The 27,431-nt window shown below is 54.5% G+C and overlaps 3 protein-coding genes across 13 annotated transcripts; 1 reads left to right on the forward strand and 2 right to left on the reverse strand.

Moving 5' to 3' along the window:
- The first annotated feature begins 923 nt into the window (after positions 1-923).
- On the forward strand, positions 924-5,468 carry LTB4R (leukotriene B4 receptor). 4 transcript variants are annotated; one of them, XM_055097402.1, is made up of 3 exons: positions 924-1,380; positions 1,479-2,441; positions 3,061-5,468. In XM_055097402.1, the coding sequence occupies exon 3, from the start codon at positions 3,076-3,078 to the stop codon at positions 4,132-4,134; it is 1,059 nt and encodes a 352-aa protein (XP_054953377.1). In that variant the 5' UTR covers positions 924-1,380; positions 1,479-2,441; positions 3,061-3,075; the 3' UTR covers positions 4,135-5,468. The 4 variants fall into 4 exon arrangements, with proteins under 4 accessions (XP_054953377.1, XP_054953376.1, XP_063452549.1 ...); XM_055097401.2 differs by having other exon boundaries at positions 1,235-1,380; positions 1,479-2,445; XM_063596479.1 differs by having other exon boundaries at positions 1,235-2,441.
- Positions 5,469-5,795: 327 nt separating this feature from the next.
- ADCY4 (adenylate cyclase 4) lies at positions 5,796-22,546 on the reverse strand. Of its 7 annotated transcripts, none has more exons than XM_034937349.3 (26): positions 22,371-22,539; positions 21,881-22,069; positions 20,177-20,374; positions 19,908-20,069; positions 19,170-19,319; positions 18,590-18,738; positions 18,400-18,511; positions 17,550-17,677; positions 17,242-17,400; positions 16,783-16,915; positions 16,443-16,616; positions 13,691-13,734; positions 13,471-13,557; positions 13,209-13,278; positions 12,768-12,865; positions 11,697-11,781; positions 11,452-11,589; positions 10,734-10,844; positions 10,294-10,478; positions 10,013-10,097; positions 9,454-9,612; positions 7,174-7,320; positions 6,761-6,868; positions 6,530-6,644; positions 6,086-6,210; positions 5,796-6,000 (listed from the first exon to the last, which is right to left on the reverse strand). In XM_034937349.3, exons 2-26 carry the CDS (start codon positions 22,037-22,039, stop codon positions 5,848-5,850), a joined length of 3,234 nt encoding a protein of 1,077 aa, XP_034793240.1. In that variant the 5' UTR covers positions 22,040-22,069; positions 22,371-22,539; the 3' UTR covers positions 5,796-5,847. The 7 variants fall into 7 exon arrangements, with proteins under 7 accessions (XP_034793240.1, XP_063452536.1, XP_063452537.1 ...); XM_063596466.1 differs by having other exon boundaries at positions 22,272-22,539; XM_063596467.1 differs by lacking the exon at positions 6,086-6,210 and having other exon boundaries at positions 22,371-22,546.
- An 866-nt stretch (positions 22,547-23,412) lies between these two features.
- RIPK3 (receptor interacting serine/threonine kinase 3) lies at positions 23,413-27,431 on the reverse strand. 2 transcript variants are annotated; one of them, XM_003809099.5, is made up of 10 exons: positions 27,196-27,431; positions 26,846-26,986; positions 26,404-26,713; positions 25,810-25,955; positions 25,637-25,683; positions 25,261-25,428; positions 25,083-25,150; positions 24,474-24,848; positions 24,273-24,333; positions 23,413-23,783 (listed from the first exon to the last, which is right to left on the reverse strand). In XM_003809099.5, exons 1-10 carry the CDS (start codon positions 27,213-27,215, stop codon positions 23,563-23,565), a joined length of 1,557 nt encoding a protein of 518 aa, XP_003809147.1. In that variant the 5' UTR covers positions 27,216-27,431; the 3' UTR covers positions 23,413-23,562. The 2 variants fall into 2 exon arrangements, with proteins under 2 accessions (XP_003809147.1, XP_063452544.1); XM_063596474.1 differs by lacking the exon at positions 27,196-27,431 and having other exon boundaries at positions 26,803-26,969.

Raw genomic sequence — 27,431 nt, forward strand, 5'->3', positions numbered from 1 at the left:
CAGGAATATTTAGAGGACAGGAATAATTTTTCAGAGAAGTGCCACATATTCTTTTTCTCTTTGCCAAGTCTGGGCTCCTTCTAAGATGCTGCTAGCTATTCCTAGCCCGTTCCCCAATACTTCTCTGCCCCCACCTTTTGGAATCCTTATCTAGGTCTAAAAACGGTTCTAGATCCTGACCCCTTTGATTGGGGGATGTAGAATGGGATTCTTTTCAGGGGACATCCACAAGTACACATCTGTGGTCACTAAGGTGACCAGCTCATCCCAGTTGGCCTGGGACTTTCCCAGTTTAAGCACTGAAAACTCCTTGTCCCAGCCCTGCCGGTTTCCCAACAAACTGAGATGGTTGGCCGCTCAAGTGGCTACCCTGACCATCACCCCAGGCTCTACTTTAGCGACTGCTCACACCTCCCTGCTTCCCAGACAGAAGTCAAAACAGCAAAAGAAACCCAGTCCCCAGGGTCATGCTAGGGCTACCAAAACTGGGATGAACTAGCACCTGTGAACTAGAACAGCAGGGAGTATGCTTAGAGTGCCTGGTCCTGGGTGTGGGGAAGAAAGGCCATCAAGGTAGATGCGGGTGGGGAACAGCTTGAGAGAGGAGGCAAGGACAACCCAGTTTCTGTCTGAAGGGGCCTCTGGTTGACCCTGGAGCTTCTGTCCCCAAACACAGGCCTCACGGGATTCTTTCCGTCCTCATGCACTGGGCAGAGGTTCCTTAACTTCCTTTGTTGCACATTGCCCTTCTCTCACATCCCGTGCGGTCAGGAAGCCCTTCCTGAACTCTGACTTCAGTTCTTGCTGCGGTTTCTGCCCATTTTTTTCATATCCTCTGCCTGACAGCTGCGAGGTCAACTCTGCTCTGGCTTTTCTCCAAGCAGAACAAGTGGGGGCTCTGGAAAGGTTAAGGGACCTCAGTGGCCACCATTATACTTTGCATCTTTCCTGAGAAGTGAGAGTTGAAAGGGAAGCAGGAAGGCCCATGGTCAGATTGAAGGAAGGACTTTTTAGTTTCTTTTTTTTTTTTGAGATGGAGTCTCGCTGTCATTCAGGCTGGAGTGCAGTGGTGCGATCTCAGCTCACTGCAGCCTCCACTTCCTGGGTTCACATGATTCTCCTGCCTCAGCCTCCCAAGTAGCTGAGACTACAGGCACATGCCACTACACCCAGCTAACTTTTGTATTTTTAGTAGAGACGGGGTTTCACCATGTTGGCCAGGCTGGTCTCAAACTGCTAACATCAAGTGATCTGCTCCCCTCAGCCTCCCAAAGTGCTGGGATTACCGGTATGAACCACCACAACCTGCCAGGAATTTTTACTTTTTAGCTTTTGCAGGAGACTTCAAGGAAAGGAGATATTCCTCTGTCCAGGAAACGGGTAAGGGGACCATTTCTGCATTGCTGGTTTCCCCTCTTGGCAGGGTGGGCATGAGGCATCACTGTTCCTGCTCCCTCACTCCTGCTCCTCATGCTCAGCCTGCCAGCTCCGCCTCAACTTTGTGTGTCTAAAGTGGAACTGAATAGTAGGCTGTGAGAAGATAGGAAAGAGGTAGTGCTAATCTCCTTGCCCAGATCATAAATCCAGACTCAGCAGGGTAACCACATGGGCAAGCACAAGGTAGGTGCTTGGGGAAAGGGGAAGTAATTGGCATTCTGTGTGATACCAAGGAGACCATTTGGATTTTGGCTTCTACCGAAGAGAATGGAGAATTGGTTGACCTAAATGGAACCAGTCCCTTTAAGTAAGGGGAGGAAAGGGGGTGCTGGAAGATGGCCCTTTTCCCACCACCTAGATCATAGCTTGAACTGAAGCCAAGGACAGAGTGCTGCCCCCTTCGGCATTTACTGATGTGCCCTCTTTAAATCATGATGTTATCTAACCCAAACCCAGACCCAGGACCTAGTCACAGCTCCAACCTACACTTCCTATTAATCTTAAAACAAAGCAAAACAAAACAAAAAGATATCAGCATTGTAGCCTCCAATCTGAGCCCATTTCCCTTCTCTGGCTACCATACCTCCTTCTCCTATATGATACCATTCACTACTTTGTTCAATTATCCAGTCTAGACCTGCATCTTGAGGCCACACCCAGCCTTCTCACTCCCCACACCCCTCTTTCCTCTCTCACTGCTCCTTCCTGGTCTCTTCTCATCTGGCCCCACCTCTAAGGAGTCCTCCTGCCTTCTGGGTTGCCCTGGAAAACAGACTATCCCCCCTCCTAGTGAAGGGAGTGGGTAGGGGTTTCAGCCCCACCCTCAGGAAGATGCGTCTTCCCTGTCCTCTGCTCTGTGGTACTTCCTCTCTGGCTGATTTAGCAAACAGCACCTAGACCTGGGGCCAGGCCCTTGGCAGTGGGACAGATCCAGGGATAGGCTACACCACCCTGCCCTGACCCTGGGATTGGCATCAGCTTCCAACCAGTTCCTGCCAAAGCTTGTAAGTAAGTTTCCTGGGAGCGGCCGTGGTTGTGTGGTGGTGGGACAGTGTACAGCCATGAAAGAAGGTGCAAAGGAATCTCCAAAGAAAGTCTGACCAGCGTAAAAAGTTGGGAGGCTTTGTCCTTGTCACTTGTCCACTAAACTCCTCCCCTCCCTGTTATTCCTGGTTGACCCTGGGCATCTCTGGGGACAGTAGGCAGGTGATTGGGAAAGTTAATGGGATTGAGGGGCTGAGGGCCTGGCAGGGGGCAAAAAGACTGGCCTTTCAAGGGGTGCAGCATTGGTAGGAACTCTGTTTGGTTCTGGGCTTTAGGGTCTCCTAAGGGGAGGAGACTGAAAAGGTCTGGAAATGCTGCTGCTGCTGTGGTCACTGTATATTTTGCAATTGGGTCTGTGGGCAGGAAGGGGCCCCATGACCCAGTTAGGAAACTAGTCTTTGTACTCAACCAGATCCCTTTAAGTTGTCAGTCTGCAGCGATGGGGGCAGTATATTTCAGGGGGACCTCTGATGCTGCTGACCCTGGAGACAGACTAGAGTTCTCAGCCTAGGTGTGTCCATGGCGTCAGGAAACCCTTGGTCCTCTACTCTCATGCGTGTGTCCGCCCTCACTCTCCAGGTCCTCCCGACGGCCATGAACACTACATCTTCTGCAGCATCCCCCTCACTAGGTGTAGAGTTCATCTCTCTGCTGGCTATCATCCTGCTGTCAGTGGCGCTGGCTGTGGGGCTTCCCGGCAACAGCTTTGTGGTGTGGAGTATCCTGAAAAGGATGCAGAAGCGCTCCGTCACTGCCCTGATGGTGCTGAACCTGGCCCTGGCCGACCTGGCCGTATTGCTCACTGCTCCCTTTTTCCTTCACTTCCTGGCCCAAGGCACCTGGAGTTTTGGACTGGCTGGTTGCCGCCTGTGTCACTATGTCTGCGGAGTCAGCATGTATGCCAGCGTCCTGCTTATCACGGCCATGAGTCTAGACCGCTCACTGGCGGTGGCCCGCCCCTTTGTGTCCCAGAAGCTACGCACCAAGGCGATGGCCCGGCGGGTGCTGGCAGGCATCTGGGTGTTGTCCTTTCTGCTGGCCACACCCGTCCTCGCGTACCGCACAGTAGTGCCGTGGAAAACGAACATGAGCCTGTGCTTCCCGCGGTACCCCAGCGAAGGGCACCGGGCCTTCCATCTAATCTTCGAGGCCGTCACGGGCTTCCTGCTGCCCTTCCTGGCTGTGGTGGCCAGCTACTCGGACATAGGGCGTCGGCTACAGGCCCGGCGGTTCCGCCGCAGCCGCCGCACCGGCCGCCTGGTGGTGCTCATCATCCTGACCTTCGCCGCCTTCTGGCTGCCCTACCACGTGGTGAACCTGGCTGAGGCGGGCCGCGCGCTGGCCGGCCAGGCCGCCGGGTTAGGGCTCGTGGGGAAGCGGCTGAGCCTGGCCCGCAACGTGCTCATCGCGCTCGCCTTCCTGAGCAGCAGCGTGAACCCCGTGCTGTACGCGTGCGCTGGCGGCGGCCTGCTGCGCTCGGCGGGCGTGGGTTTCGTCGCCAAGCTGCTGGAGGGCACGGGCTCCGAGGCGTCCAGCACGCGCCGCGGGGGCAGCCTGGGCCAGACCGCTAGGAGCGGCCCCGCCGCTCTGGAGCCCGGCCCTTCCGAGAGCCTCACTGCCTCCAGCCCTCTCAAGTTAAACGAACTGAACTAGGCCTGGTGGAAGGAGGCGCACTTTCCTCCTGGCAGAATGCTAGCTCTGAGCCAGTTCCGTACCTGGAGGAGGAGCAGGGGCGTGGAGGGCGTGGAGGGCGTGGAGGGCGTGGGAGCGTGGGAGGCGGGAGTGGAGTGGAAGAAGAGGGAGAGGTGGAGCAAAGTGAGGGCCGAGTGAGAGCGTGCTCCATCCTGGCTCCCACAGGCAGCTTTAACCATTAAAACTGAAGTCTGAAATTTGGTCAACCTTGTAAGTGGGGTACATGTGCTGTGGGTATCGGGGTGCTCATGGGCGCCCTGGTGGGGCCCCTCTCGGTAGTTGAGAGTCACGTCCTTTAGTTCCCCATGATTTGCAATTTTGGAAGGGACACAAAGAAACATAGACTGCCCCCATCCCAGATGATTCCGAGTACATAGTCTGCAGATAATACTTAGCAAAACGCAGTCTACAGACTCCTAAAGCAGCTTGTCTAGGAAGACCACCCATGTGGGCTTATCACTCCAGGTTCTGTGACCCGGGTCCTTCTGAGAAAACAGCACTGCTGTGAAATATCTTCCCTGAAGCCTGTGATAAGTCTCCTTGTTAGAATGACTCCAACTTCCTGCCAATAATCTTTGTCCTCTCCATAGGAGATGTTCTAGGGGATGCCTTCCTTCCCTCCATTTCACAAAGAGGCCAGACTTGAGGACTAAGTCATTAGATCTTATCCCTTAGAATTCTGCATATCAGCATCTGCTAACCTCCACAACACACCCTGGCACAGGGTGGGGCTGAGGGCCCCAGGAAACAAAGATTCCCAAAAGTGAGAGGGATGAGTCATTATTTCCTAGAGATGACTGTTGTTTTAGAGAACCTTGGTCCAACTCTGTTCTGACAAGGTTTTAGGAAGATGGCAACCACAGTGGCAGCAGTGTAATTTTTGGATCTTTCTCATAAAAAAACAAAAGAGCAAGTAAGAGAGGGAAACCAAATATCCACATGCAACATCCGCAACAAACCTAGTATGTCAAGGTTTGACATACTCCCATGGACCCCAAAGTATGAGCCAGTGAGAATGAGTCATCAATACCTCAAGACCCATATACCAGCATCTGTGCAGAAGGATGCAGAAGGAAGCAAAGGGATGTTGGATGGACCTAAGAAGAGGAGATCCCCAAGCTGTCTACAGATCCTTCTGGAAAGTATGGTGCACCAATTTGAGAACAGCAGCTGAAACTGGGAGGGACCTAACGGAGTATTTCCCAGTCCTCTCGCCCATTCTGTATGGTGAGCACATAATAGGTACTTATTTAGTGTTTGTTGAATTAATAAAGTTCAAATGACATTTCCCTGGAGATTCTTCCGGTATTTTTGAGTAGGGGGCAGGAAAGGGCAAATTTTTGTTTTGAGTCATGTGGCTAAATTCTTTATGCTTCCAAGGTGTACAAAATACTATAATCAAGTTGGCAGAGAGGCTGAGGGAGTTCTCTTCCTGAGCTTGTGAAAAAAATCACTCCCTTTCAACATGCTCAGTCTCACATGCACGCATGTGTGCAGGCATGTGCACACACATACACACACACACTCGCACTAAAATTGGCCTGGGAAGAAGAATACTTCCTGCTGAAGGGCAATGAGAAGGTGATCCCCAGCTATATCAGCAGCTTCAGACATCAGTGGGCTCCAGACATCCCAGAGTCTCTTTATTGAGGTTCTTAGAAGGGGAGTGCAATCTCAGCCTAGGGTAGCTGAAGGAGGTCCAGTTCGTGTCAAGTCTGTGTTCAGGAAGTAGGTGCAGAGCTGCCCTTTGCCTTTCACCTTGATGACACCCCGGCTGTAGCAGGTGTAGCCCAGGGACTGTAGGGCCCATGCTGTCTCCTCAGTCACCTACAATTGGAGGGGGGTGAGGGAATATGGAGGTGGCCCTATTCTTAGTCCCCCTCCCCCTATGCCTCCAATGTGGTTCCCTCACTTGGATTTTGCCAAGGACTCCTGTACTCTCCATGCGGCTGGCCACGTTCACTGTGTTGCCCCAAATGTCATATTGCGGCTTCTGGGCCCCAATAACTCCAGCTACTACGGGTCCATGGTTCAACCCTAATGAGGGATGTGGTAATGACAGACTTGGAGAAGGAAGAGGGGAAGAGGAAGCCACAAGGAACTGGAAGGAAGGGAGAAGAGCCTGGGGGGCCCTAGACGAGAGGAGGGGTCTCTAAGGGCTGGAGGAATGTAGCTTAAGAAAAAGAGTGGGAGAGCTTCGTACCTCCTGGCCCAGCACCTTCACACCCCATCCCAGGGAGTGAGTCAGGAAAGGGGCTTCAGGATGAACTGGGAGCAGCTAACAAAGGACTTGGAGAGGGGCAAGCTCAGGAAGGTGAGGAGGTACCAGACTGCTGCAGCAGGGGAAGTCTCTCACCCACTCGCAGGCGGAAGTTGTTGAATGAATGCTTGTTGATGACGTCCAGCTTAGACCCCAGGGCCATGGCAAATTCCACCATAGTGCCAAGGTGGCTGCAGCTCCGTTCAGCATCCTGGCAATGGGCCCGGCCACCAGGGTGGGCCAGTGAGGGCATAGGAATAAGTCCCACTAATAAGCCCATCAGTGAGAGCCCAGAGGAGGATGGTAGGTAAGGAAGGGTTGCCGTACCTGTTGTGCATCCTGTCCAGAGGTGGCATTTAAGCCTGTGGCTGCCATGTAGGTGCTGCCGATGGTCTTGATCTTCTCCACCCCACTGAACTTGGGCTTGGAGAGCAGCTGTATATAGAGAAGAGTCCTGTCCCCAGTCTCTCTTACTCTCTCCATCACCTCTCCCAGAAGCCCAGCCCCAAGCCTTTGGAGTTAAAGGATCAGGCTGTGGGAGTGGAGATAGTGTCAGGAAGGAGAGGGTTGGTGGTGGGCAATGTTGCTGGAGTGGGTAGATCTGGGGGATCAGAGGAGGCGAGGGAGTACTGTGGAGGGGAGGATTGACTTCATGGCCAGAAAAGCAAAGTGGAAGGAGGTACTGGTGGAAAATTCTAGAATCTAGGACATAGGGTCTGGGAGACTCTTGGAATTTTCACCTCATCAAAATCAGCAATTATCTCATTGAGCAGCCTCAGACACTCTAGGCCCTCATGATTGATGTTGGATTCAGAGTAGAACTCCTTGAAGTCTGGGACTGAGGCGAAGAGGACACAAACGCATTCATAGGACTGGTGGTAGAGATCCTGGGGGAGCAGGAGACTGGAGTGAGGGGTGTGTGTCATGTTCCTCTCCCTTCTAGGGGTCTGCGTGGGGCCCTCCTCCCCATGTCCACACTCCTGGTCTCCCTGTTTAAGAAGAATTGGGAAGGAGGGAGAGGAGTAGGGCCAGGCTACCCCAGGGAAGTGACTTAGGAGTCAAAGCTTAGATCTCATTGTAATTCTAGAAGAGACAGAGGTTTGGCGTTAGGATCACCTCACAGCAACACGAAGGGAGTCACTCCTAGAACTGGGATCCTGTCAATGTGAATTATTTCTATGTCCTATCTTATTGCTGAAAGGTGTTTAAGTCAATTAAGCTGGCTACAAAACCAAGGGTAAAATGTGTTTAAGTGTTTAAGTCAGTTAAGATAGGTACAAAATGAAAGATAAAGTAAGCAACAATAGGGACTATGAGGCAAAGGGAAAATAAGGGTAAGATAATAAAGATGGAATCAGATCTGAGGGTGGTTCACAAAATGAGTGCCATGAAATCCTATTTAGTCTTAGATTTTGGCTCTCAGCTTTCTAGCAGCCAAAGTGAAGAGAGAAAAGGATCGATTACAAGATTCCCTGTGTCTATAACAGAAGAAACCAGAAAAGAACTACTGATCTTGAGAGCAGGGAGCAGGCGGTGGGGGCATAAGGCTGTGAAAGAGCTCCTGAGCTGTTTCTTTTAACATTCCTCAATATGAGCCAAGAGCATTTCCACAGCAGAGGGCCAGCAGATGATATAAATAAGATGGTACAAATATGTGGGTGAATTTCTGATGGTTTGGCACTAGCAAGATTTTTGAGGATCTAGAGCAGCAGCATCCAATAGAAATTTTTGCAATGGAAACATTCCCTATGTGCAGTGTCCAATAGGGTGGCCACTAGCTACGAGTGGCTGTTGAGCCCTGGAAATGTGGCTGGTGCAACTGAGGAACTGAATATTTTATTTTAATTAATTAACATTAAAATTTCATATGGCTAATGGCTACCATATTGGATAGTGCAGGTCTAGAGAGAGGGGTGGACTGTATCCTCCAGACCAGCAGTCCCCAACCTTTTTGGACCCAAGGATGGGTTTCACGGAAGACAAGATTTCCACGCACCCAGGCTGTGGCGGGGGATGGTTTTGGGATGAAACTGTTCTACTTCAGATCATCAGGCATTAGTTATTAGGTTGGTGCAAAATTAATTGCATTTCTTTTTTTTTTTTTTTTGCCATTAAAAGTAATTACTTTTAGGCCGGGTGCGGTGCGCCTGTAATCTCAGCATTTTGAGAGGCCAAGGTGGGTGGATCACCTGAGATCAGGAGATCGAGATCAGCCTGGCCAACATGGTGAAACCCTGTCTCTACTAAAAAAAAAATATAAAAAAAATTAGCCAGGCATGGTGGCAGGCGCCTGTAATCCCAGCTACCTGGGAGGCTGAGGCAGGAGAATTGCTTGAACCCAGGAGGCGGAGGTTTCAGTGAGCTGAGACCGTGCCATTACATGCACTCCAGCCTGAGCAACGAGAGTGAAACTCTGTCGCACTCCAGCCTGAGCGATGAGAGTGAAACTCTGTCTTAAAAAAAAAAGTAATTACTTTTAATTATATTACTTTTAATGGCAAAAACTGCGATTAATTTTGCACCAGCCTAATAGATTTTCATAAGGAGTGTACAACCTAGACCCCTTGCATGTGCAGTTCACAATAAGGTTCAAGTTCCTATGAGAATCTGATGCTGCTACTGATCTGACAAGAGGCAGAGCTCAGGCGGTAGTGCTGGCTCACCGCTCACCTCCTGCTGTGTAGCCCAGTTCCCAACAGGTCATGGACTAGTATCAGTCTGCGGCCTGGGGGCTGGGGACCCCTGCTCCAGGCAGCTCCCATCAACACCTAAGCTTCTGGAATGTACGGAATGGTCATGAGTTAGAGAAGACATGCCTTCCAAGTAAGAATTTGAAATGCAGTTTTGTGCTCACCAAAGAAAGAATCTAAGATGTTGTGAAAACGAAGATGCTTGACAAGCACAAGGGCTTGGGTGACCCTTCTGGGGGTTCTAGAGAAAACGGGCCATAGGTCAAGGCTTTCATCTGAAATTAAGCCCTATGGCATCCGTGGCTCAGGAGTCAGGGGGTCAGGAGTCACCTCGTTGCGCCGGTTCTGGCCAATGAACTGGGGGGCCACGTGTGCAGGGAGCACGTTCTCCAAGAGCAGCCGAGTCAGGTTCTCCATCGTCTCTGTCTCCTCCCTCTCCTGCCTCAGCTTCTTCTTCCACAGGAAGTCCAGGCGGCAGTAGTACTCATTCTGGGGAGGGTCACCAGGGGCCATGGGGAGACACAGAGCAGGGGAAGCCCAGCTCCTGAGTGTTCAGCCCCAACTCCATGATGCCTGAAACCACCCCCACCCCACCCCCAGTTTAGAAGTAGAGCTTAAGGTGCAAGTATCCTTGGAGAGAGACTATCCTTGAAATTAGATTCAGACTAGGGATAGAGAATTGGCAGCAGACGTTTTCTAAAGCATGGGCTTTCCCAGATAGGGGTGTGGGAGAAAGGAGGGGCGGGGAGTGAAGGAGAAAGAAAGGAAGCAGGAAGGCTCGCTTAGAAGCTTCCAATGGGCATTCAACCCTGGAGATTAGAAAGATCAAGTCACAAATATGGGGGCCACTCATAGGTGGGCCCTGGTGGGGCTGAGCTGGGTGACTTACCTGGCGAGCCAGGACAAGGAGGGTGAAGAAGAAGATGAAGAAGGAGATAGCACCCATCAGTTTGGGCTCCTTCAGCACTCCGGGCCTGAAGGGGCCATGGATCAGGGTTACCCCTTGCTTTCCCACTTCCTGGCCTTCTCCCTGCCCCCATGTAGGCCTCCGCTTCCCTCCCACTTTGCCCTGTGGGTGATTCAGGTCAGTGAGGCCAGGACAGCTCTGCTGTATCCCATCTCACCCCCATCCCAGGGGGCCCGGCACCTCTGTCCAGCGGCTGTGCACACCTGGAGTCCAAGGGGCCCAGATAGAGGCGGACGATGAGGCATTCGGACAGCCAGGCGTGGGAGTGCAGGAAGAGGGAGCAGGATGCCGCCAGCCACAGCAGGAGCAGCAGCAGCTTCAGCTCGAAGCTCATGTGCAGAAAGAGGGAGCAGGAGAGGAAGCCCAGCGTGCAGCAGTGCATGGAGTACTGTGGGGCCAGGCAGGGGTCAGGAGTGGGCGTGTCCCATAGGCAGAGGGGGGACGGCTGAGGGCTCCCTTCCTGTCCCTCCCAGGCCCAGGTCCTATCTGGGAGACAGGGGGCATCATACACACTGATACACACTGAGTGTGACTTATGTCTGTTCTAATCCACAGAATGGAGCATTCCTCTACTCAGGGGGCTGTGGGCTTGGGCTGAGGAAGGGTGTGCAGAAGGAGATTAAGGGCATGTGGGAACACTCACTGGGACACTGATGAGAGGCAGAGACCCAGGGAGCTCCCAGGAGAGGTTGGAAATCATGGAGGACACATTGGGAGCTTGGAAAGGGCAGTCTGATGATGTTGGGAAGAAGAACTGCAGAGGAGATGAGGAGTTGAAGAGGCAGGTAGCTTCTTGGGCACAGTGGTGGCTTGTGCTGGGTTTCAGCTGACCCAGGGATGAGTCAGGGGAAGACTCGTCCAAAGGGGTGGATCCTGCTATTTCTGGTTGGGAAGGGAACCTCAGCACTGGGGTCCTCACTGGGGGAGGAGTTATGTGAGGGGCGTCAAGAGTACTCCTCTGACTCTGAGCCACTGTGTGAGCTCTTGCCAGCCACTTAGCCTCTCTGGGCCTTAGTTTCTTCTTCTGTAACTTGGCTGGTGGGTGATTCCCAGGTGCCCTCCAGGAATAGAATTCTAGGAATGAGTCTAAATCCTGAAGAATCAGCCAAGTGATCTAAGTAATAAGTAACTGCCTACACAGAAAAAAGATAAGAAGGACATTCACCGAAGTGTTATCAACAACTATTATGCCCAGACGGTAGATTGCTGGAGACTGTAATTTTTTTCTTTCTATTTGTACAACATTTCCAGCATCCCCTGGGCTTAGTCCAGCTGCCTGCCCAAATCCAGGGGTTCTCTTTCGGTCCCTGGCAGGTCCAACATGCCCTCATGGGGGTGGATAGGGCCCCCTCTGTCCTCACCAGGCTGGTAATGGCCATGGCAAAGACAAGGAGGATGGTGGTGGTGCCCAAGGCTATTCTCAGTCCTGGTCGTGTGGCCACCAGGCCAGACAGTGCAGGCAGCCAGTGCAGCATCTTGGGGCCTTTCAGGACACACCTCTGTGGAGGGAGCATGGGCATCTTAGCCATGGGGCTGGGGCACCCTCTTCAGGACAGGTTGTGACCAGGGCTCCGGCATACCACTTCCACCCCTCAGCCCACCTCACCATCAGGTCCTCTGAGAAGCAGACAAAAAGGATGAGGAGGAAGAGGAGGAAGGTGATGCTATACGTGATGGCCAGAGCTGGGGGCCTAAAGGGAGACAAAAGCGAGGCCTTGAAGTGCCAGAACAGGCTCCCTGTGTGCTATGAAGGTGCTGTGTGGGCTGGGTGGGAGATAGGGGAAGTGGTTCTGGGGAATCTGGGTTGGCTGGCGATGGGGTCCCGGCTGATAGAAGACATTGCATTCTGATGATCTGGGTTGGCTGGCTTAAGGGTCTAGAGCAGTGTCGAGGTGGAACAGGGACCCATATGGTGGGGAGTGGGGGCTCACAAGAATGGCTGAGGCTACGGCAGACTGATCTCTGGGCCTTTAGCCCAAAGCTCTTTAACCTGGCTGAGTTTTTTTTTTTTTCTTTTTTTTTGAGGCGGAGTCTCGCTCTGTTGCCCTGGCTGGAGTGCAGTGGTGTGATCTTGGCTCACTGCAAACTCCGCCTCCCGGGTTTGAGCGACTCTCCTGCCTCAGCCTCCCGAGTAGCTGGGATTACAGGCGTCTGCCATCTCACCCAGCAAATTTTTGTATTTTTAGTAGAGATGGGGTTTCACCATGTTGGCCAGACTAGTCTTTAACTCCTGACCTCAGGTGATCCACCTGCCTCAGCCTCCCAGAGTGCTGGGATTACAGGCATGAGCCATCACACCCGGCCACCTGGCTGAGTTAAGAACAAGTCCTCATCCCTCCTAGCAGTGGACTAGGAATGAGGGCCTACTTTCTAAGCTCATGCATTTGCTGCCAGATTTGGGTTTCTCAATAGAAACAAACTGGCCTTCATGGGGATGTTGTTAGCATCAAAAGAGATGCTCATGGGAAAATGCTAGGGCTGTGTAGAAAGTCCACAGGATCTACAAGATTAAGATAAGGGCCGTGATTATCATTTTCCCCAGAACACATGTTTCCTCTGTGGATAAGTGCCTGAAGCTAAGGGGAAGGGGTGAAGGAAGAAAGTGTGGCCAGGGGTCATGAGGGCAAGGTGATCCGCTTATGACAGCCAGGGCCTCCTTTGCCTGGGGCACTCTCACCTGTTTGTCACTAGCATCTGGATGATGAAGTTGGAGAGAAAAACCAGGAAGGTGCAGGCTTCATAGTATTTGAAGGCGGGGATTGCAGAGAGTCGGTACTGAAAGTGAGGGGACCAGAGGTGGAGACAGGGTCCAGTGGTACCCATCACCTTGAAGGCATCACTCCCAGGCAAGGGATGGGCTCCTCAGCCTCACCGCCCAGCCTCCAGTTCAGTTCCATGTAGACCCTACCAGTTCTCCAAGGAGTTACCCTCCTTCCTCCCCCTACCATCTAGTAGCTCAGTCTACAGAGTGACTTTCCTTTAGAGAGAGGCAAAAGCTCCTCACCCCTAGGATCACAAACTGAGCAGACTTGGGGAGGAGACCCAAGGGCTGACCCCTCCCCAGCGCCAAGGAACTAAAGTTGGGAAGTTGTTTGGTGCCACCCACACCACAGCCCACCTCTTTCTCCATCTCCTTCTCTCTGAAGTACAGTGTCAGGGGGTTGAAGTCCTTCGACTGCTTCCACTGTCTGGTGGGAGGTGGGAGGGTGGGCGAAAGCACCAGAGAACAGAGGGCACAGAAGGGCAGGAAGAGGGCAGAGTGAGGGCAAGAGGGGGTGGTCAGGCGAGTCTTCCCTCCAGCCCCTCAGGGAGCACCATCCCTTCTCCACCACATGACCTCAGGGCCTGCGGCCCCCCCCAGCCCTCTTTGTTCTCCGTACTTCTGCGAGTTGAGCTGCTCAATGACCTGGAAGAACTTGGCATCCCCGGTGTCCAGTTCATCATCTAGTCCCCGGGGGGTACGGCTCCTGCACAGTGAGAGCCAAGTCCATCACCACAGAGACCCTCAGAGCATCTGGGCAAAGCAGGAGCAGACCCCCAGGGAGGATGGAGGGGGTCATCCAGACAGCCCCACTGGCAAAGACTTTGAGGCCTCCTCACCGATCCAGGCTCCACTGGGTGCTGAAGGAAGCCAGGGTCTTCTCCTGTTGGGAGAGCACAGGGGGAGGTGGGCATGGTGGGTGTTTTCCCTGCAGTGAGGTAGACCATGAGCCACACTGCATGCTCTATACATGTCTTTGACCTTGGGCATTTCACTGGGCTCTTTCCTTTGCCTCTAATGATCTCTCTGTCTCCCAAATCCCACCTGCCCTTGAAGGGGAGGTTTGACTCTCCTTAAAGTTTCCCCCGACTCTCTAGACTCCCAGGATCTTCGTGTGTGTGTGTGTGTGTGTGTGTGTGTGTGTGTGTGACTGAATCTTGCTCTGTCACCAGGCTGGAGTGCAATGGCACGATCTCAGCTCACCGCAACTTCCGCCTCCCAGGTTCAACCGATTTTCCTGCCTCAGCCTTCCAGGTAGCTGGGATTACAGGCATGTGCCACCACGCCCAGCTAATTTTTACATTTTTAGTAGAGACGGGGTTTCACCATGTTGGTCAGGCTGGTCTCAAACTGCTGACCTTAGGTGACCCGCCTGCTTCGGCTTCTCAAAGTGCTGGGATTATAGGCATGAGCCACCGCACCTGGCTGGATTTTTTTTTTTTTTGCAACGGAGTTGCGCTCTTGTTGCCCAGGCTGGAGTGCATTGGTGCAATCTCAGCCCACTGCAACCTCCGCCTTCCGGGTTCAAGCAATTCTCTTGCCTCAGCCTCCTGAGTAGCTGGGATTGCAGGCACGCACCACCACGCCTGGCTGATTTTTGTATTTTTAGTAGAGATGGCGTTTCGCCATGTTGGCCGGGCTGGTCTCAAACTACTGACCTCAAGCTATCCATCTGCCTCATCCTCCCAAAGTACTGGGATTACAGGCGTGAGCCACCGTGCCTGGCAAGATTTCTAATATTTGACTGAGCCCCTGGAACTTCAGGGGCTGAGTGGATTTCTGTGCTAGTGAAGGTCCTGCCTCAGGAGACACCCTTGAACAAAGGGTCCTGCTCTTCCACCCTAATACTCCCTAGCCTGCACACCAGTGGAAAGCGGCAGGAGGTCTAGCATGGGCCCTGGCAGGCATTCCTGCTATGTAATTGTACCTAACGTCATCTCACAGTCCCTGGGCTTGTAGCAGTCCCCACACACCACTCCACCCACACTGGAGGTCTCATCCTGCAACAGTCAGCTGAACCTCAGCTTCTTCCTTCCTCTTCCTCCTTCCAGCTTAACCCTCTGACCTCTCCCCTACCTCATGTTAACACTTGGAATTACGTACTTCCTGCAACCACTGCTGCCAGTGTCCTTCCCCCACTCCCCAGTGTTGGGGGGATTGAAGAAGAGAGTATGCAGTTTCAGGAATTGAGTTAAACAGAGACATTTCCTGGTGCTATGGGTGCACAGCCCTAGAATCAGAGACAGGAGGAAGTGGGGGGTCCAACTGCCTTTGTGGTGTCAGGGGAAGGCACTCTCCTGAGTAGAGGCTGGGGAGTTATGGACATGGTGTGTGGGTGGCAAGCCACCCAGGCACCGAGGCAAGAGACAGAGGACACGAGCAGTTTCAGTATAATAAAATATAAAACAAGAATTGTTATACCAGATATAGATCTTAGATATGATTATATATGAGTATCATTAATCATTAGTTGGTAGCAATTACTTTTTATTCCAATATTATGATAATCCTCACTCAATAATCATAGCCTAGGAAAAACCAGGCCATACAGAGATAGGAGCTGAGGGGACATAGTGAGAAGTGACCAGAAGACAAGAGTGCGAGCCTTCTGTTATGCCCGGACAGGGCCACCAGAGGGCTCCTTGGTCTAGCGGTGACGCCAGCGTCTGGGAAGACGCCCGTCACCAAGCGGATCATGGTCCAAGTGGTAGCAAAAGGTGTCAAGAAACAACACCCGCTACTTAGCAGACCGGGAAAGCGGGGTGGGGGGGGGTCTCCCTTTCCCCGGGGGAGTTTAGAGAAGACTCTGCTCCTCCACCTCTTGTGGAGGCCCTGACATCAGTCAGGCTCACCCGCAGTTATCCGGAGGCCTAACCGTCTCCCTGTGATGCTGTGCTTCAGTGGTCACGCTCCTAGTCCACCTTCATGTTCCATCCTGTACACCTGGCTCTGCCTTCCAGATAGCAGCAGTAAATTAGTGAAAATACTAATAGTCCCTGATATGCAGAAATAGTGGTGTAAGCTGTCTTTCTCTTTGTCTCCTCTCCCTCTCTGCCTCGGCTGCCAGGCAGGGAAGGGCCCCCTGTCCAGTGGACACGTGACCCACGTGACCTTACCTATCATTGGAGGTGACTCACATTCTTTACCTTGCCCCTTCTGCCTTGTATCCAATAAATAACAGCACAGCCCGACATTCGGGGCCACTACCGGTCTCCGCGCATTGGTGGTAGTGGTCCCCCGGGCCCAGCTGCCTTTTCTCTTATCTCTTTGTCTTGTGTCTTTATTTCTACACTCTCTCATCGTCGCACACAGGGAGAGACCCACCGACCCTGTGGGGCTGGTCCCTACAATGGTGTCTGTAGGGATCTTGTATCTTCTCTGAGGTGAGCTGGAGGGCTCTTTCTCTAGAAGGAGGGGCAAGGAAGGGCCTGAACCAGTGACTGGGGTGACCAGACAGTTCGGGACTTTGGGATGTCACAAATCATTAAGTGGCTCACTGGTGGTGGGGGCAGGGAAGGCTGCAAGTGGGGCCTGAGGATACTGGGGGTGGATTTAACTAAGCTCTGGGGCTCAGGATGAAGGTGCACATACCGGGAGAGGGGTGGAGGTGGACACAGGGCTGTCTCCGTGGCTCAGGTGGGCAAAAGGCTTGGCTGCGCCCCAGGACTCCAGGTAACGGGTCATCAGCAGTGATGGACGCATCTTGAGGCCCTCAAGCGAGGACAGCAAGCCTCCTGCAGTGCCCTTCTCATCCTCCTCCTCTGCCTGGGGCACATAAGGGCTGACAGTAAAGACCACAGACACTTCCTCGTTCTCCCTCCACCCCCAACTAGGACCCAGGAACTCAATCTCTGGCACAGAAGAGATCAGGCCTGTTGGCTGTGGGGTGGTTTGTGTAGGCCAGCCCATGGGATCTGGGCTGGGCTTTTACCCGTGGATCGATGACCAGATAGGTAGGCTCCCCTAGCTCCCGAAGGTAGGGGTCCCGATGCTCCATGCCTGCGTCCTCCACAGCATAAGCCCCTGCCAGCAGGGCCAGGGTAGCCCCTGTGATGTGCACTCGCCTGGAAGGAGGGAGGCAGTAGGGGTCAGCAGGGAGGGCCTTCAATTCTCCTATTTCCTGCCCCATCACCCCCATGGCTCCTAGAACTGACAAACATCTCATGTCTTTTAAAGATCGTTCCTGGATGTCTGACTTCAAGAAAGAGCCTGTGTTACAGGAGGTGCCTCCCAGCTCCCCTCCCTGCACCCTAGGATCTCCCAAGCCCCATATGGGACTCATCTTAAGGTACTCATCTTGCGCTTATCTTAAGAAACTAATGAAAGGATGGCAGCCTGTGGTAGGCCTGGTTGGCCTTCTGCTGTAGCTGCCTAGGGCCCTAGGTCTCACCCTGGTACACCGCCTGCCTCCATGTGGTTAGCCAGTGTGACATCATGGGACCAAACGTCGTACTGCCACTTCTGCAGCCCGATGACTCCACACAGTACGCTGCCTGAGTGCACGCCCACACGCATGTTGATGTCCACGCCAGTGGCTGCCCGCAGTTTCCTGAGCAGTGTGTGTGTGGGACAATCTGAGTCCTACCCTCAGCCCTGCCTGTGAGACACCCCTGATTCTCACAAAGAGGACTTCTGTCAGCTGCCTGCTGCCCCCCACATCCACCCTCAGTATTCCTCCTGACCACCGCCTGAGCTGACCTGATGGCCCGGCACATGTCCAGGCCCATGCGCACGCAGTTGATGGCATGGTCTGGCAGTGATAGTGGCAGCCCAGAGACACAGTAGTAACAGTCCCCCAGGATCTTGATCCGCATGCATTCATGCTCCTGGGAGTGTATATGTGGGTGTGCAGAGGAACCTGGTTAGAGGTCAGAAGGGTAGGAGGGAGTTGGGAAAAGTGGGGAGCGAGCGGGGTATTCCTGAAGAACTTCCAAGGTGGGGTAGTGTCTAGATCAGATCTAGGGACTCCTTTCACTTGATATGGGGCTAACTGTCTTTCATACAGATCTCTTTCTCAGAAGAGTTTCCCCAAGGGCTGGATGGCTGTGGCTCTTTCCACTTTTGGCATGTTGAAGGGGGTACCCAGAGTTGAGTACGTGGTAGTGGTCTCAGGATTGAGAGGTTGGGGGGAATCCAAGAATTGGTTGCTTGGAGCCATCCCTGGAGTCTAAGCAGGTTGCTGGGCTGAGGTTGCATAGGGCAGAAATTTCTCTTGGAAGGGCCTCCTAAGGTTAGAATATCAGAACGTCTCTATAGATTTGGTTGTAGTGTCCAGAGACACATATGTTGGGGCTCTGAGCATGTTTGGGGCATTGTACTTGGGACATCTGTGGCGATATTGAGGGATCTCTGTAGGTTTGAGGTGTGTGGTGAGCAGCTTCATGACTGGGAATGTTTGAGAGGGTTTCCTCCTTCCATTGGAATATCTGGGGGCCTGCATGCACTGAAGTGGGCCTGGGATCTTATAAGGTGGGAGTTTCCCTTGGAAGGGGCTACCCAGGATGGGATGTTTGAGGGTCCCTGGGTGGGGAGGGAAGTCTTCTCTGACCTTGGCAATCTGGTCGAACTTGCCAAAGAGCTCATTGAGCATGAGCACCAGCTCCTTAGGGGAACACTCGCTGGCCAGCCGTGTGAAGCCCACGATGTCAGCATACAGCACGCTGCATAGGGCAGACTGTGTCAGCAGGGCCAGGGTCTTAGCCCACAGGCCCCTCCCCTCCAGCCATTCTTCCTCATACCTGACTCCCTGGTGCCTCTTGACATAGAGGCTGTGGAAATTGTTAGTGCTCTCTGGCCGTGACCCCTGTCCTGCCTGCAGCCGTGCCATGATCTCTGCCTTCATCTCTTGGGCCAGGTAGGCAGGAAGGATGGACAAGAGAAGGTGTTCCTGGAAGAGGTCACTATGAACACCAACTCTTCTGCACCCTAAAGCCAGGAGGCCCTGTCCCCCAAATCACTCAGGAGCCCACACTGCCCATCCTAGGTGCTCCCCAGGGTGCTCCCCCAGGTCCTCCCGCTGCACACAGCAGGGCCCCAGCACTCCATCCTGCACTGATCACCTTTAGTGACTAAACTCCCAGTATCAACACCTGAATGGGAGTTCACTTAATATCATAATGCTCTAAAGTGCTTTTTATAAGCTTTGGTTTGTTTGAGCCTCACAACCTTCTAAGATGGGCAATACCCGCATTTTATACAAAAGAGGAAACAGGTCAAGAAACCTGCCCAGAGTCACTCAACTTGTGGAGGAGCCCCGTTATGTAATCTAAGCAACTCCTCCCTCGGAGCGCTGGTCTGACCTTCCCAGGCCCGGCTGACCTGGTGTTTCTTCTCGGTGTCCAGCCGCCGGCGTGAGTGCAGGGAGCTGAGTGCCTCCCGGAACGTGGCCCGCAGGGCGCGCTCCATCAGCGCCTTGTGGTACACTCCTGCCACGTTCCCGCACAGGAACAGCACTGCGTTTGCTGCCAACTGTGGGTGAAGGCCAGCCTCAGAGGGTGCGGGACCCGGGTGCTTGTCGTGTGTAGTTGGAGTTGGTCTCAAAGACTGGCTGGGGAAGACTGGGCTTTACAGTGAGGGACCTAACTATTGTGGGACAAGTGGTGCCACACTGTGGCATCCCTAGGGGCGTTTCCCTTTCCAGATGCTCCCTGCTCCAGACTCTCGGCTGCTTCACCAACACGACCTCTTAGTTCTGGAAACCTTTGCAGGTAGGTTTCTTGTGCTTGGAATACCACTCCACTGTCGCTACCCACTCCCATCGCACAAAACGTTTTTTTTTTTTTTTTTTTCATTCTCTGTCAAGGTTTCATTAACCACATCTGTTGTCCCCGGGGTAAACCACGACACGACTCCCTTCCGTGTGGCCTGGATCCCTCTTCTGGTAACAGCAGGCACTGCATCACACTGTTGTACCAGCTCTGCGAAAGCACGGTTGGGTATCCTGCGCCCAGCGTTGCACCTTGCCTTGGAGTCACAGCTCAACAACCCCCACAAAAGGAGCCTACTAGCACGTGGCAGAGCCGTCCTGAGCGCAGCCTGTGCTACTTGCGTGCTCACCTGCGGCAGCAGTGCAGGCCGTGAGTCCGGCTGTGGCCCAAGATACAGCCCGAGGACCAGCAGATGCGAGAGTGAGGAGGCGAGGCCCGCGACGGCGGCGTCCCGCATGCCCAAGGGCAGCATGGCATACGCCGTGAAGATGACGAAGAGAAAATAGGACACCTGGGGGCGGGGCGCGGGAAGCCGAAGGCCCAAGTGGGGCTATTCAAGGCCTGGTGAGGGATCGAAGCCCGGGCCGTCCCCGCTGCCCCGCCTGCCGCCCCTCTCACCTGGTCCCAGGCGCTCACCACGCCCCCGGTGAACAGGAAGGCGTGGCCTAGCGCTAGCAGCGCGACCCATACCAAGCCGGACAGGGGACGCGTCCAGCGCTGCAGTCGCTGCTCCCGGGAAGCGAGGCCCAGCAGCAGCGAGAAGCCGCCCAGCGCGCACAGCACAGTGGTCAGGAAGCTCGGGTCTGAGGTCAGCTCCTGTGGGCAGGGGTGTGTGAGGCAAGATTGTGACAGGGAGAAGGAACGAACCTGATAAAGGAAAAGCCGGCAGCCCAGCCCCTCAGCCCAGTTCTGAAAGGTGCCTCAAGCCTAAGTACGAAAAGGAGGCAAGGCACCTCCGCTTGCCATTCACTTTAGGTTGAACCATTTGAAATTGCTTGCGTCCTACTGCTTTTATCTAGACTCAGCAATCTCGTATGGTTTTTGTTGGTTGGTTGGTTGGTTTTTTGAGACAGAGTCTTGCTCTGTCGCCCAGGCTGGAGTTCAGTGGCGCGATCTCGGCTTACTGCAACCTCTGCCTCCCGGGTTCAAGTGATTCTCATGCCTCAGCCTCCCGAGTAGCTGGGATTACAGGCTCCCGCCACCACGCCCAGCTATTTTTTTTTTTTTTTGTATTTTTAGTAGAAGACAGGGTCTCGTCAAGTTGCCCAGGCTGGTCTCGAGCTCCTGGGCTCAAACGATCTCCCGCCTCGGCCTCCCAAAGTGCTGGGATTACAGGCGTGAGCCACAGCGCCCAGCCTCCTGTTGTCCAACCTATTATCTTGCTGGGACAGCTACCCAGAAGATCTGGCTCCCATCCCCTATTTGTTTCTGAGCCTCAGTTTTCTTATCTGTCAAACGGGAACCAAAGCGTCATGAAGCAAGTGAAAGATAGATCCAAGCTCACAAGGAGGCACTTCGGAATGAATGTCTCCAAATCTGGCCAATTTGCTCGGGAGATTCCCGGAGCCGGGGACCGCGGCCGGCAGCTTGAAGGGCGGCGCGAGGCAGCGCTCGAGCAGCAGGGGGCGCCAGGACCCGAGGCGTCCCGCACCTCCCTGGCCACCAGGGCTGCGATCTCGCCACCTGCCTCAACTCCAAGCAGAAGCTGCACGGCCGTCCCAGCATTTTGTCCCCACCTCTTCCCGGATTTAGGCGTGGACCAGCAAGGATTGGCCGCGCCCGGTGATTTTCCCACCTTGCCTCCAAGCAGTGAAAAGAAAACCCGGGGCAGGCCATTTCTAGAATTGGATTGAAGACCTTCTTCCTCCCCAAACAGAAACTGGACATGGGTTTACTTTGGGACTCAGTGAGAGCCCGGTGGAGGGTGCCTTCTGGGAGTCTGTGGGTACAACTGCCCTACATCCCCTAAGAGGGAGAGAAAGGCAGGAAATGAATTCCCCAGGGGCCTCCTAGAATTTCCCCTTTGGAAAACTGGAAAATCCGGTGATGGATTTATTGTAGAACCCGTAGACCACGGATGTTCATAAAGTCTGTCAGAACCCGGACCGAAATGAGAAGCATCCAGGACTCAGCTTTTTCCCTGAGCAGACCCAGAAGGGTAGAGTGACTTGCCCAGGGTCACTGCAGTTCCTAGCCAGGCTCAATGGTCCTTTCTTTCTCTGCTCCCAGCAACGAAAACACATCGAAAAGAAGACCCCACAAACCCCAACCCCGAAAATGCTCCCCAGGTAGAGACCCTCCCGCAGCAGAGGCCCGGCTCACCCTGCCGCTGGCCCAGGCCACGGCGAGCAGCGCCGCGAGCGCACAGAGCACGATCCCCAGCAGCAGCAGCAGCAGCGGGTACTGCTGGCTCAGGCTGTAGTAGGTCTCGTAGAAGAGGTCTTCGCTGGGGGGCGGCCGGGGGCTGAAGAGGCGGGCCATGATCTCCCCAGCCCCGAGCCCCGGGGCTGGCTAGGGCCGGGCGCCGGGTTACCTCCTTCGGCCCGGCGGGCCCCACCTGAGCTTTTCTCACCCGCTCCAAGCCGCTACCACCCCGCGCCCCCAACCTCGTGGCAATCCCGTCTCCTTTTTCAGGCCCTCCCTGCGGCCTCCCAGCCCGCTCCCAGCTGGCGATGAGGGGATCCCTCAGTCCTTTCCTCCTCCTCCCTCATACCCGGATTGTAGAGGTGCCCTAGAAAAGCCTCATCGCCAGGAGGGCAGGATTTGGGGTTGGTGCGAGGGAGCCCCGGGTTCCCCTGATCCCCGAACTCACTGCCCGCGGCGCTGGCGCAGCGGAGTGGGCTAGGTCCGGGGAGGGAGCCGGGGACCTGATGGCGGAGTCACGCTCGCCGCTGCGCTCTGGCTCAGAGTCCCGGGCGACAGGCGCTTCCCTCCCGGCGCCGCGGCCCCCTCCCACTTCCCCGACGGGACAGCCCGGCCCCTTCCTGTGCCAAAGCCGGACTCCCCTGGTCTCCTCCCGCACTTGGTTTTGTCTCTCCTAACACCATCGCCTCCCCGCTTCAGCCCCTTCAGGGAAGGGCAATGTGGACCCTGGGAGAGATGCGAAGGGGTGGGCTGGGGTGGACCCAAGGGGATGTGTCCAAATGGAGGTGAACGTTTGGTAGTGGGGAGACCGAGGGCGGGGGGCTGAAGCCTGGCGAGAATGTAGGGAAGAATGTGGGTCCTGGTGGGGATCTAGGTCAGAGTTGGGGGCGCTCATTCTCCTGACCTCTCTGCTTGGCTGGCAACCACTACCACCGGGTTTGAACTGTTCATGCTCCGTGGGAGGGGTTGCGCCTGTGTATAGCTTTAGGAGTCATAGCTTTCCACTCTCGAACAGCAACTGGGAATCAAAAGGGAAGCAATGTCTAGGAAGCAACCTGAGTGTGTGGTGGAGGCAGGTATGTGGCGTCATGATCTCTAAGAGCCTGGGGGCACCGTGCGGGGCCAGGTCTGTGATCTTTCACATCAACTCATCCCTCCCCAGAGCCCTGCAAGTGAGTCTTGAGAGCCCAGAAGAAAAGGAACCACAGCCTCTATCCCCAGAGTTTTAGGGTTAGGGTGGGGTTGCCATCCTAGGCTTTAGAGGAAGCACTGCCCTGAGATTAGAGAGTGGTCTGGGGAACCAGGCCTCTAGGATTCCTTCCTGTTGTAGCCAGCTGTGCCCTGACCTTGTGTGCCAGGCCATTGCCCACTCCCAGCCCCCAGCATCCCCGCTTCCTGCCATAGCAGAGCTGTGGTGCCTCCCTATCCCTCACTGGCAGCTCCCACCCCCATCCCAGTCCCTCCCAGCCCCTGGCTGAGCTCAGACTGACTAGCATTCCATCATGTTTATTGACTCCTGGGGGACAGGTCACAAAGTCAGTTTGTGGGCAGGCCAGACTACCCTAGAAGGAAGTCAGGGGCCTCAAGGAGTGGCACTCTTCCTTAACTCGTAACTCTTGGAGGCAAGCTTGGAAGGTGCTTTATTTCCCACTATGATTATACCAACCCTGTGGCCTGCTCCAGGCTTCAGGATCTTTAGGGCCTTCTTGCGAACCTACTGGTGGGGGGTGCTGCAAGCCCCTCCCCTTGCCCGAAGGTGCCAGGCCCCATGTGGGCAAGGCAGTTGTCTGTTGCATAGTCAAGTAGTTGTTGTCTCCAACTTGCACCCCAGAGCAGTTGTATATGTTAACGAGCGGTCGCCCTTTAAGAGAAATAGTGATGGTGGCAGGAGGGTTTAGCTGTCAGAAAGGCCAAGTTGGGGGTGGGTGGGGAGTATGAAGTCTCCACTTGTCAGTTGCTGTGTCAAGGTGTGCCCTGTGCTCCTCCCCTCAGAGCTCCTCTCCAGAATTGGGTTAGCAGAAGCTCTAGAGAGTGGCAATTGACATTTGAGACCCTGATCTTTTTTGCTGGGAGGTCCTCTGGACTGCTGAAACAATGGAACTTAGGGGGCTCACAGAGCTGGTGTTGTGGAAAGTTAGAAAATTCAGGGACAAATCCAAGCTTTGTTGTGTGACCTCAGAGGGCTCCTTTCTCAGGGGGAGTCGGTTTTCCCATTTATGAAATGAGAAGGTTGAGTTAGATCATCTTCTCCCCTCCCCTCCACAAAGTACCCTGAATCTAGATATAGGTCTGGAGGAGGAGTCTGGTGGAAGAATTGAACAGGGAAAAGAAAGAGGTAGAGAATGGGTACCTGTTACTGGATTTGGCTCCGGGGTCCTGCAGGACCAGTTCATGCCTTGTCTCTCAGCCCCCTGCAAACAGCACAGAGCATCCAGTTCTGCCCTGGAGCCTGGCACTCCCACTGCACTCCTCTCAGCCCCAAGTTTTCGCTGGCAAGGGGACAGCATTTATAGGACTCTTAGTGCATCCCCTAATCCTGTCAATGTCTCACCTGATTCCCTCGGGGTCCAGGACTTGGTTTTCCAGTTGAGGTGGGGCTGGGCATCTGGTTTCTGAAAGTTGAGGTCTCTGGAGTCTGGGGAGGTTGGGCCATTGAATCTGAAGATGTGCCTGCTGTCCAGGCTTGTGGAACCTGCTCCTCTTGTGCCCTGCTCCTCTTGGTAAGGCTCGGGCATTTTTTAGGAACAGAGCTGGGAGGCTCCTCTAGATTCAGTTTGTTTAGCCACTCAGAAACCATGACATCATTACGAGAATGCTGGTTTTCTATGGTTCTCCTAAAGCCATCCATTTCTGTCCCTCCTTGGCCTGACTCTGGGATAGAAAATCTCCTATTGCTGCTCCTGAGCTGAGACAGGAAATTCTTTACCTGCAGGGATGGGAGGAGTTTGCTGGGTATGACTTGGATGAGCCAGAGTAAACCCAAGGGAGTAGTCCCTTGGTCCATAATCTGTTGTCTGGGAACTCAGGGGTGGGCTGGGGAGGGTGGGTACAAAGGTCAAGGCATAAAAAGCAGTGGTCAGTGGTGAGTCATTGGATGGCCAGGTAGCCACGTTGTGCCATCCCTGACCAGCTCCTGGGGAGGGGTGATGTTGGCACTCACCGTGGAGACAGCAGCATTCATATTGTTCTCCACCATCTGGAAGGCTTCATCAGTTTTTGGTAGGCATTCTAGAGGGACAGCAGAGTGGAGTGCAGGTGAGCAAATGTTCTTTTCCTGAGAAAAGCCCCCTGCTGACAGACCCAAGCTTATCCTAGATCCAGCTAACTGGCCAGCTCACCCTGGAAGGAGGGTCTGTCCTTGGGCTCACTGCTCCAGCAGAGCTGCATTAGCTCCTTCAGTCCTTCTAAGCCGGGAGTCTCAGGCCCGGCTTGGGGCAGCTCAGCCAATGAGGGCCGGTTCTGCCTATTGCCCACTGCTTCATACACGAGTGATGGTTCGGTTGGCACTGGAGTAGGGGAGGAGGGTGAGAAGAGAAGGCATTCAGGGTAAAAGGGAATTATCTGCTTCATCATGGAAAGAGGCAGGGAGTGTAATGTGGGGGCACGAGGAGGGAGGAGGGCAGTCTAAGTAGGTGAGCGGGAAGGGGAAGCCTTGGGGCTTTCAAGAGAAGGGCACCTGGGGTTAAGGATCCCAGAATCCTCCTAGAGTCTTACACTCAACTTCTCTTCCAGCAAGCACTGCCCACATTAGGATCCCGAAGCTGCAGGAGACACAAAGCTGAGGATCGGTCCAATCACTGGTAAGACTCCTTTCCTATACATCATCCCCTGGGAGGGCCCAGAGAAGTGTAGGAATCCTGGCTGTGTGTTTGGGCCGGGATCCTTACCTGTAGACATCACTGGCTGTGGAGGCCTTCCGGTTTACATTAACAAACAGTTCTGGGGCCAAGTAGCCCAGGGTGCCCCCTGGCTCCCCGGACCCTGTCCCTGACTGTGAGCCTCCCTGAAATGTGGACAGGCCAAAATCTGCCAGCTGCAAAGGAAGGAAAGAAGTGGGAGGTAGGGAAGACAAGGGGGCCAGAGAGCCTCCAGGAACCCCCCTGCCCCCAGAAGGTGCAGGTTCAGCTTTGTAAAGGGAGTGTGGAGGTCAAGGGAAGAGGTTCCCTTGGATGGTAGATCTAGGTGCCTTGTGGTAGGGCTAGGTCAAGGTCTGAGTCTCCAGGGCTGGGTCAGCCATGACTCTTTGGAGGGGCTGGTGGGGCAGCTGGTGGAAATGACTCGTGTGGGTCAGGGCCTCTATCACCTGGTACGGCAGGAGCTAAAACTCCTGGCTGGGCTTTGTCCCCTGGCAGCCCTGTGTCCAGAGGGAGAGGCTACGCCTATTCAATAGACAGGGCTCTGGAGGTCTAGTGTCCGGTGGGCCTGGCTGGAACAGCTCTGGGGCCTTGTCTTGAGGCTGAGAGGGGTGTAGACCAGCTGACCTTGACGTGCAGCTCTGGGTCCAGCAGGACGTTGGATGGCTTGAGGTCCCGGTGCAGGAGCACCGGGTTCCGGTCGTGCAGGTAAAACATCCCAAGCACCACTTCTTTCAGCAGGCGGCAAAGGAGCGGCCAGGGCCGAGGGCACTGGGACTGCAGCAGCCCCGACAGGGAGCCGTTCTCCATGAATTTAGTCACCAGAGCTGGCTTGGGATCTTGGTCCCAGTTCACCTTCTCGATAACCCCTTCTAGGCGCAGCACGAATTCGTTATCCAGACTTGCCATGGCCTTGACCTCCCTGGATATCGCCTTCCTACACTCCAGGAGAGAGCTGGAGTCGCACCGGGGTCGTGGGAAAATCCCTCCCTTCCCCATTCAGGCCCCAGAGCACAGTGGCTCCACCTTTTTGGCCAGATTGCGGCTGGGGTCAACCGGGGTCACTCACGAGTTTACGATCTTGACCGCCACATCGTAGCCCCACTTCCTATGTTGCGCCCGGAACACTGTGCCGAACCCGCCTTTGCCGACGAGCTCCTGGTTCTCCAGTTCCTCGATGGACACCAAGGGGGCGGGGGCACCGCTGGGCCTGAGAGAGGGGTGTCGCCCACTAGCCGGCCGTGCCGTACCTCAGCGCTGCTCCCCGCGCCCCTGTGACTCGGCGCTCTCACTGCAATCCCCAGCCTCCCTCGCCGGCCCCCACCGTCCCCGGACTCAAAGACGTTCTCTGAGCGAGTCTGTGGGGCGCTCTGGGTGTGAATGTCGGAGGCTGCGATCGACATGCCACTCCCTACTCACCATAACTTGACGCACGACATCAGGCTGGAAGGTGCCAGGGGGCCTCTGGAAATTGCGAGCCGTAGGAGATGGAGTGACTTCTGGGGCTTGGGTCTTTCGCAGAGAGGGGAAGGGGTCTGTCTGTGCAGGGGTCAGTCTCTAGACCAAGACGGTGAGTCTACTTTCCGGGTTGCTACCCCTTTTCCGAGTTGACTGAACAACTTCCCTTATAGGCGCCTCTACAGTCCCGCCCCTGG

The sequence above is a fragment of the Pan paniscus genome, chromosome 15 (assembly GCF_029289425.2).
Source record: "Pan paniscus chromosome 15, NHGRI_mPanPan1-v2.0_pri, whole genome shotgun sequence".
In the NCBI taxonomy this organism is placed as follows: Eukaryota; Metazoa; Chordata; class Mammalia; order Primates; family Hominidae; genus Pan; species Pan paniscus.

Coding starts and splice junctions, on each gene's coding strand:
- RIPK3 (XM_003809099.5), bottom strand. CDS start 27,215: ATGTCGTGCGTCAAGTTATG. Junction 25,956..26,403: donor ACCCAGAGCTGCACGTCAAG/GTCAGCTGGTCT, acceptor CTTCCTTTGCAG/CTGGCAGATTTTGGCCTGTC. Junction 25,151..25,260: donor GGACAGACCCTCCTTCCAGG/GTGAGCTGGCCA, acceptor CTGTCCCTCTAG/AATGCCTACCAAAAACTGAT.
- ADCY4 (XM_034937349.3), bottom strand. CDS start 22,039: ATGGCCCGCCTCTTCAGCCCCCGGCCGCCCCCCAGCGAAGACCTCTTC. Junction 19,320..19,907: donor GGCCTGCACTGCTGCCGCAG/GTGAGCACGCAA, acceptor CTTCACCCACAG/TTGGCAGCAAACGCAGTGCT. Junction 6,645..6,760: donor CTGGACAGGATGCACAACAG/GTACGGCAACCC, acceptor GCCCATTGCCAG/GATGCTGAACGGAGCTGCAG.
- LTB4R (XM_055097402.1), top strand. CDS start 3,076: ATGAACACTACATCTTCTGCAGCATCCCCCTCACTAGGTGTAGAGTTC.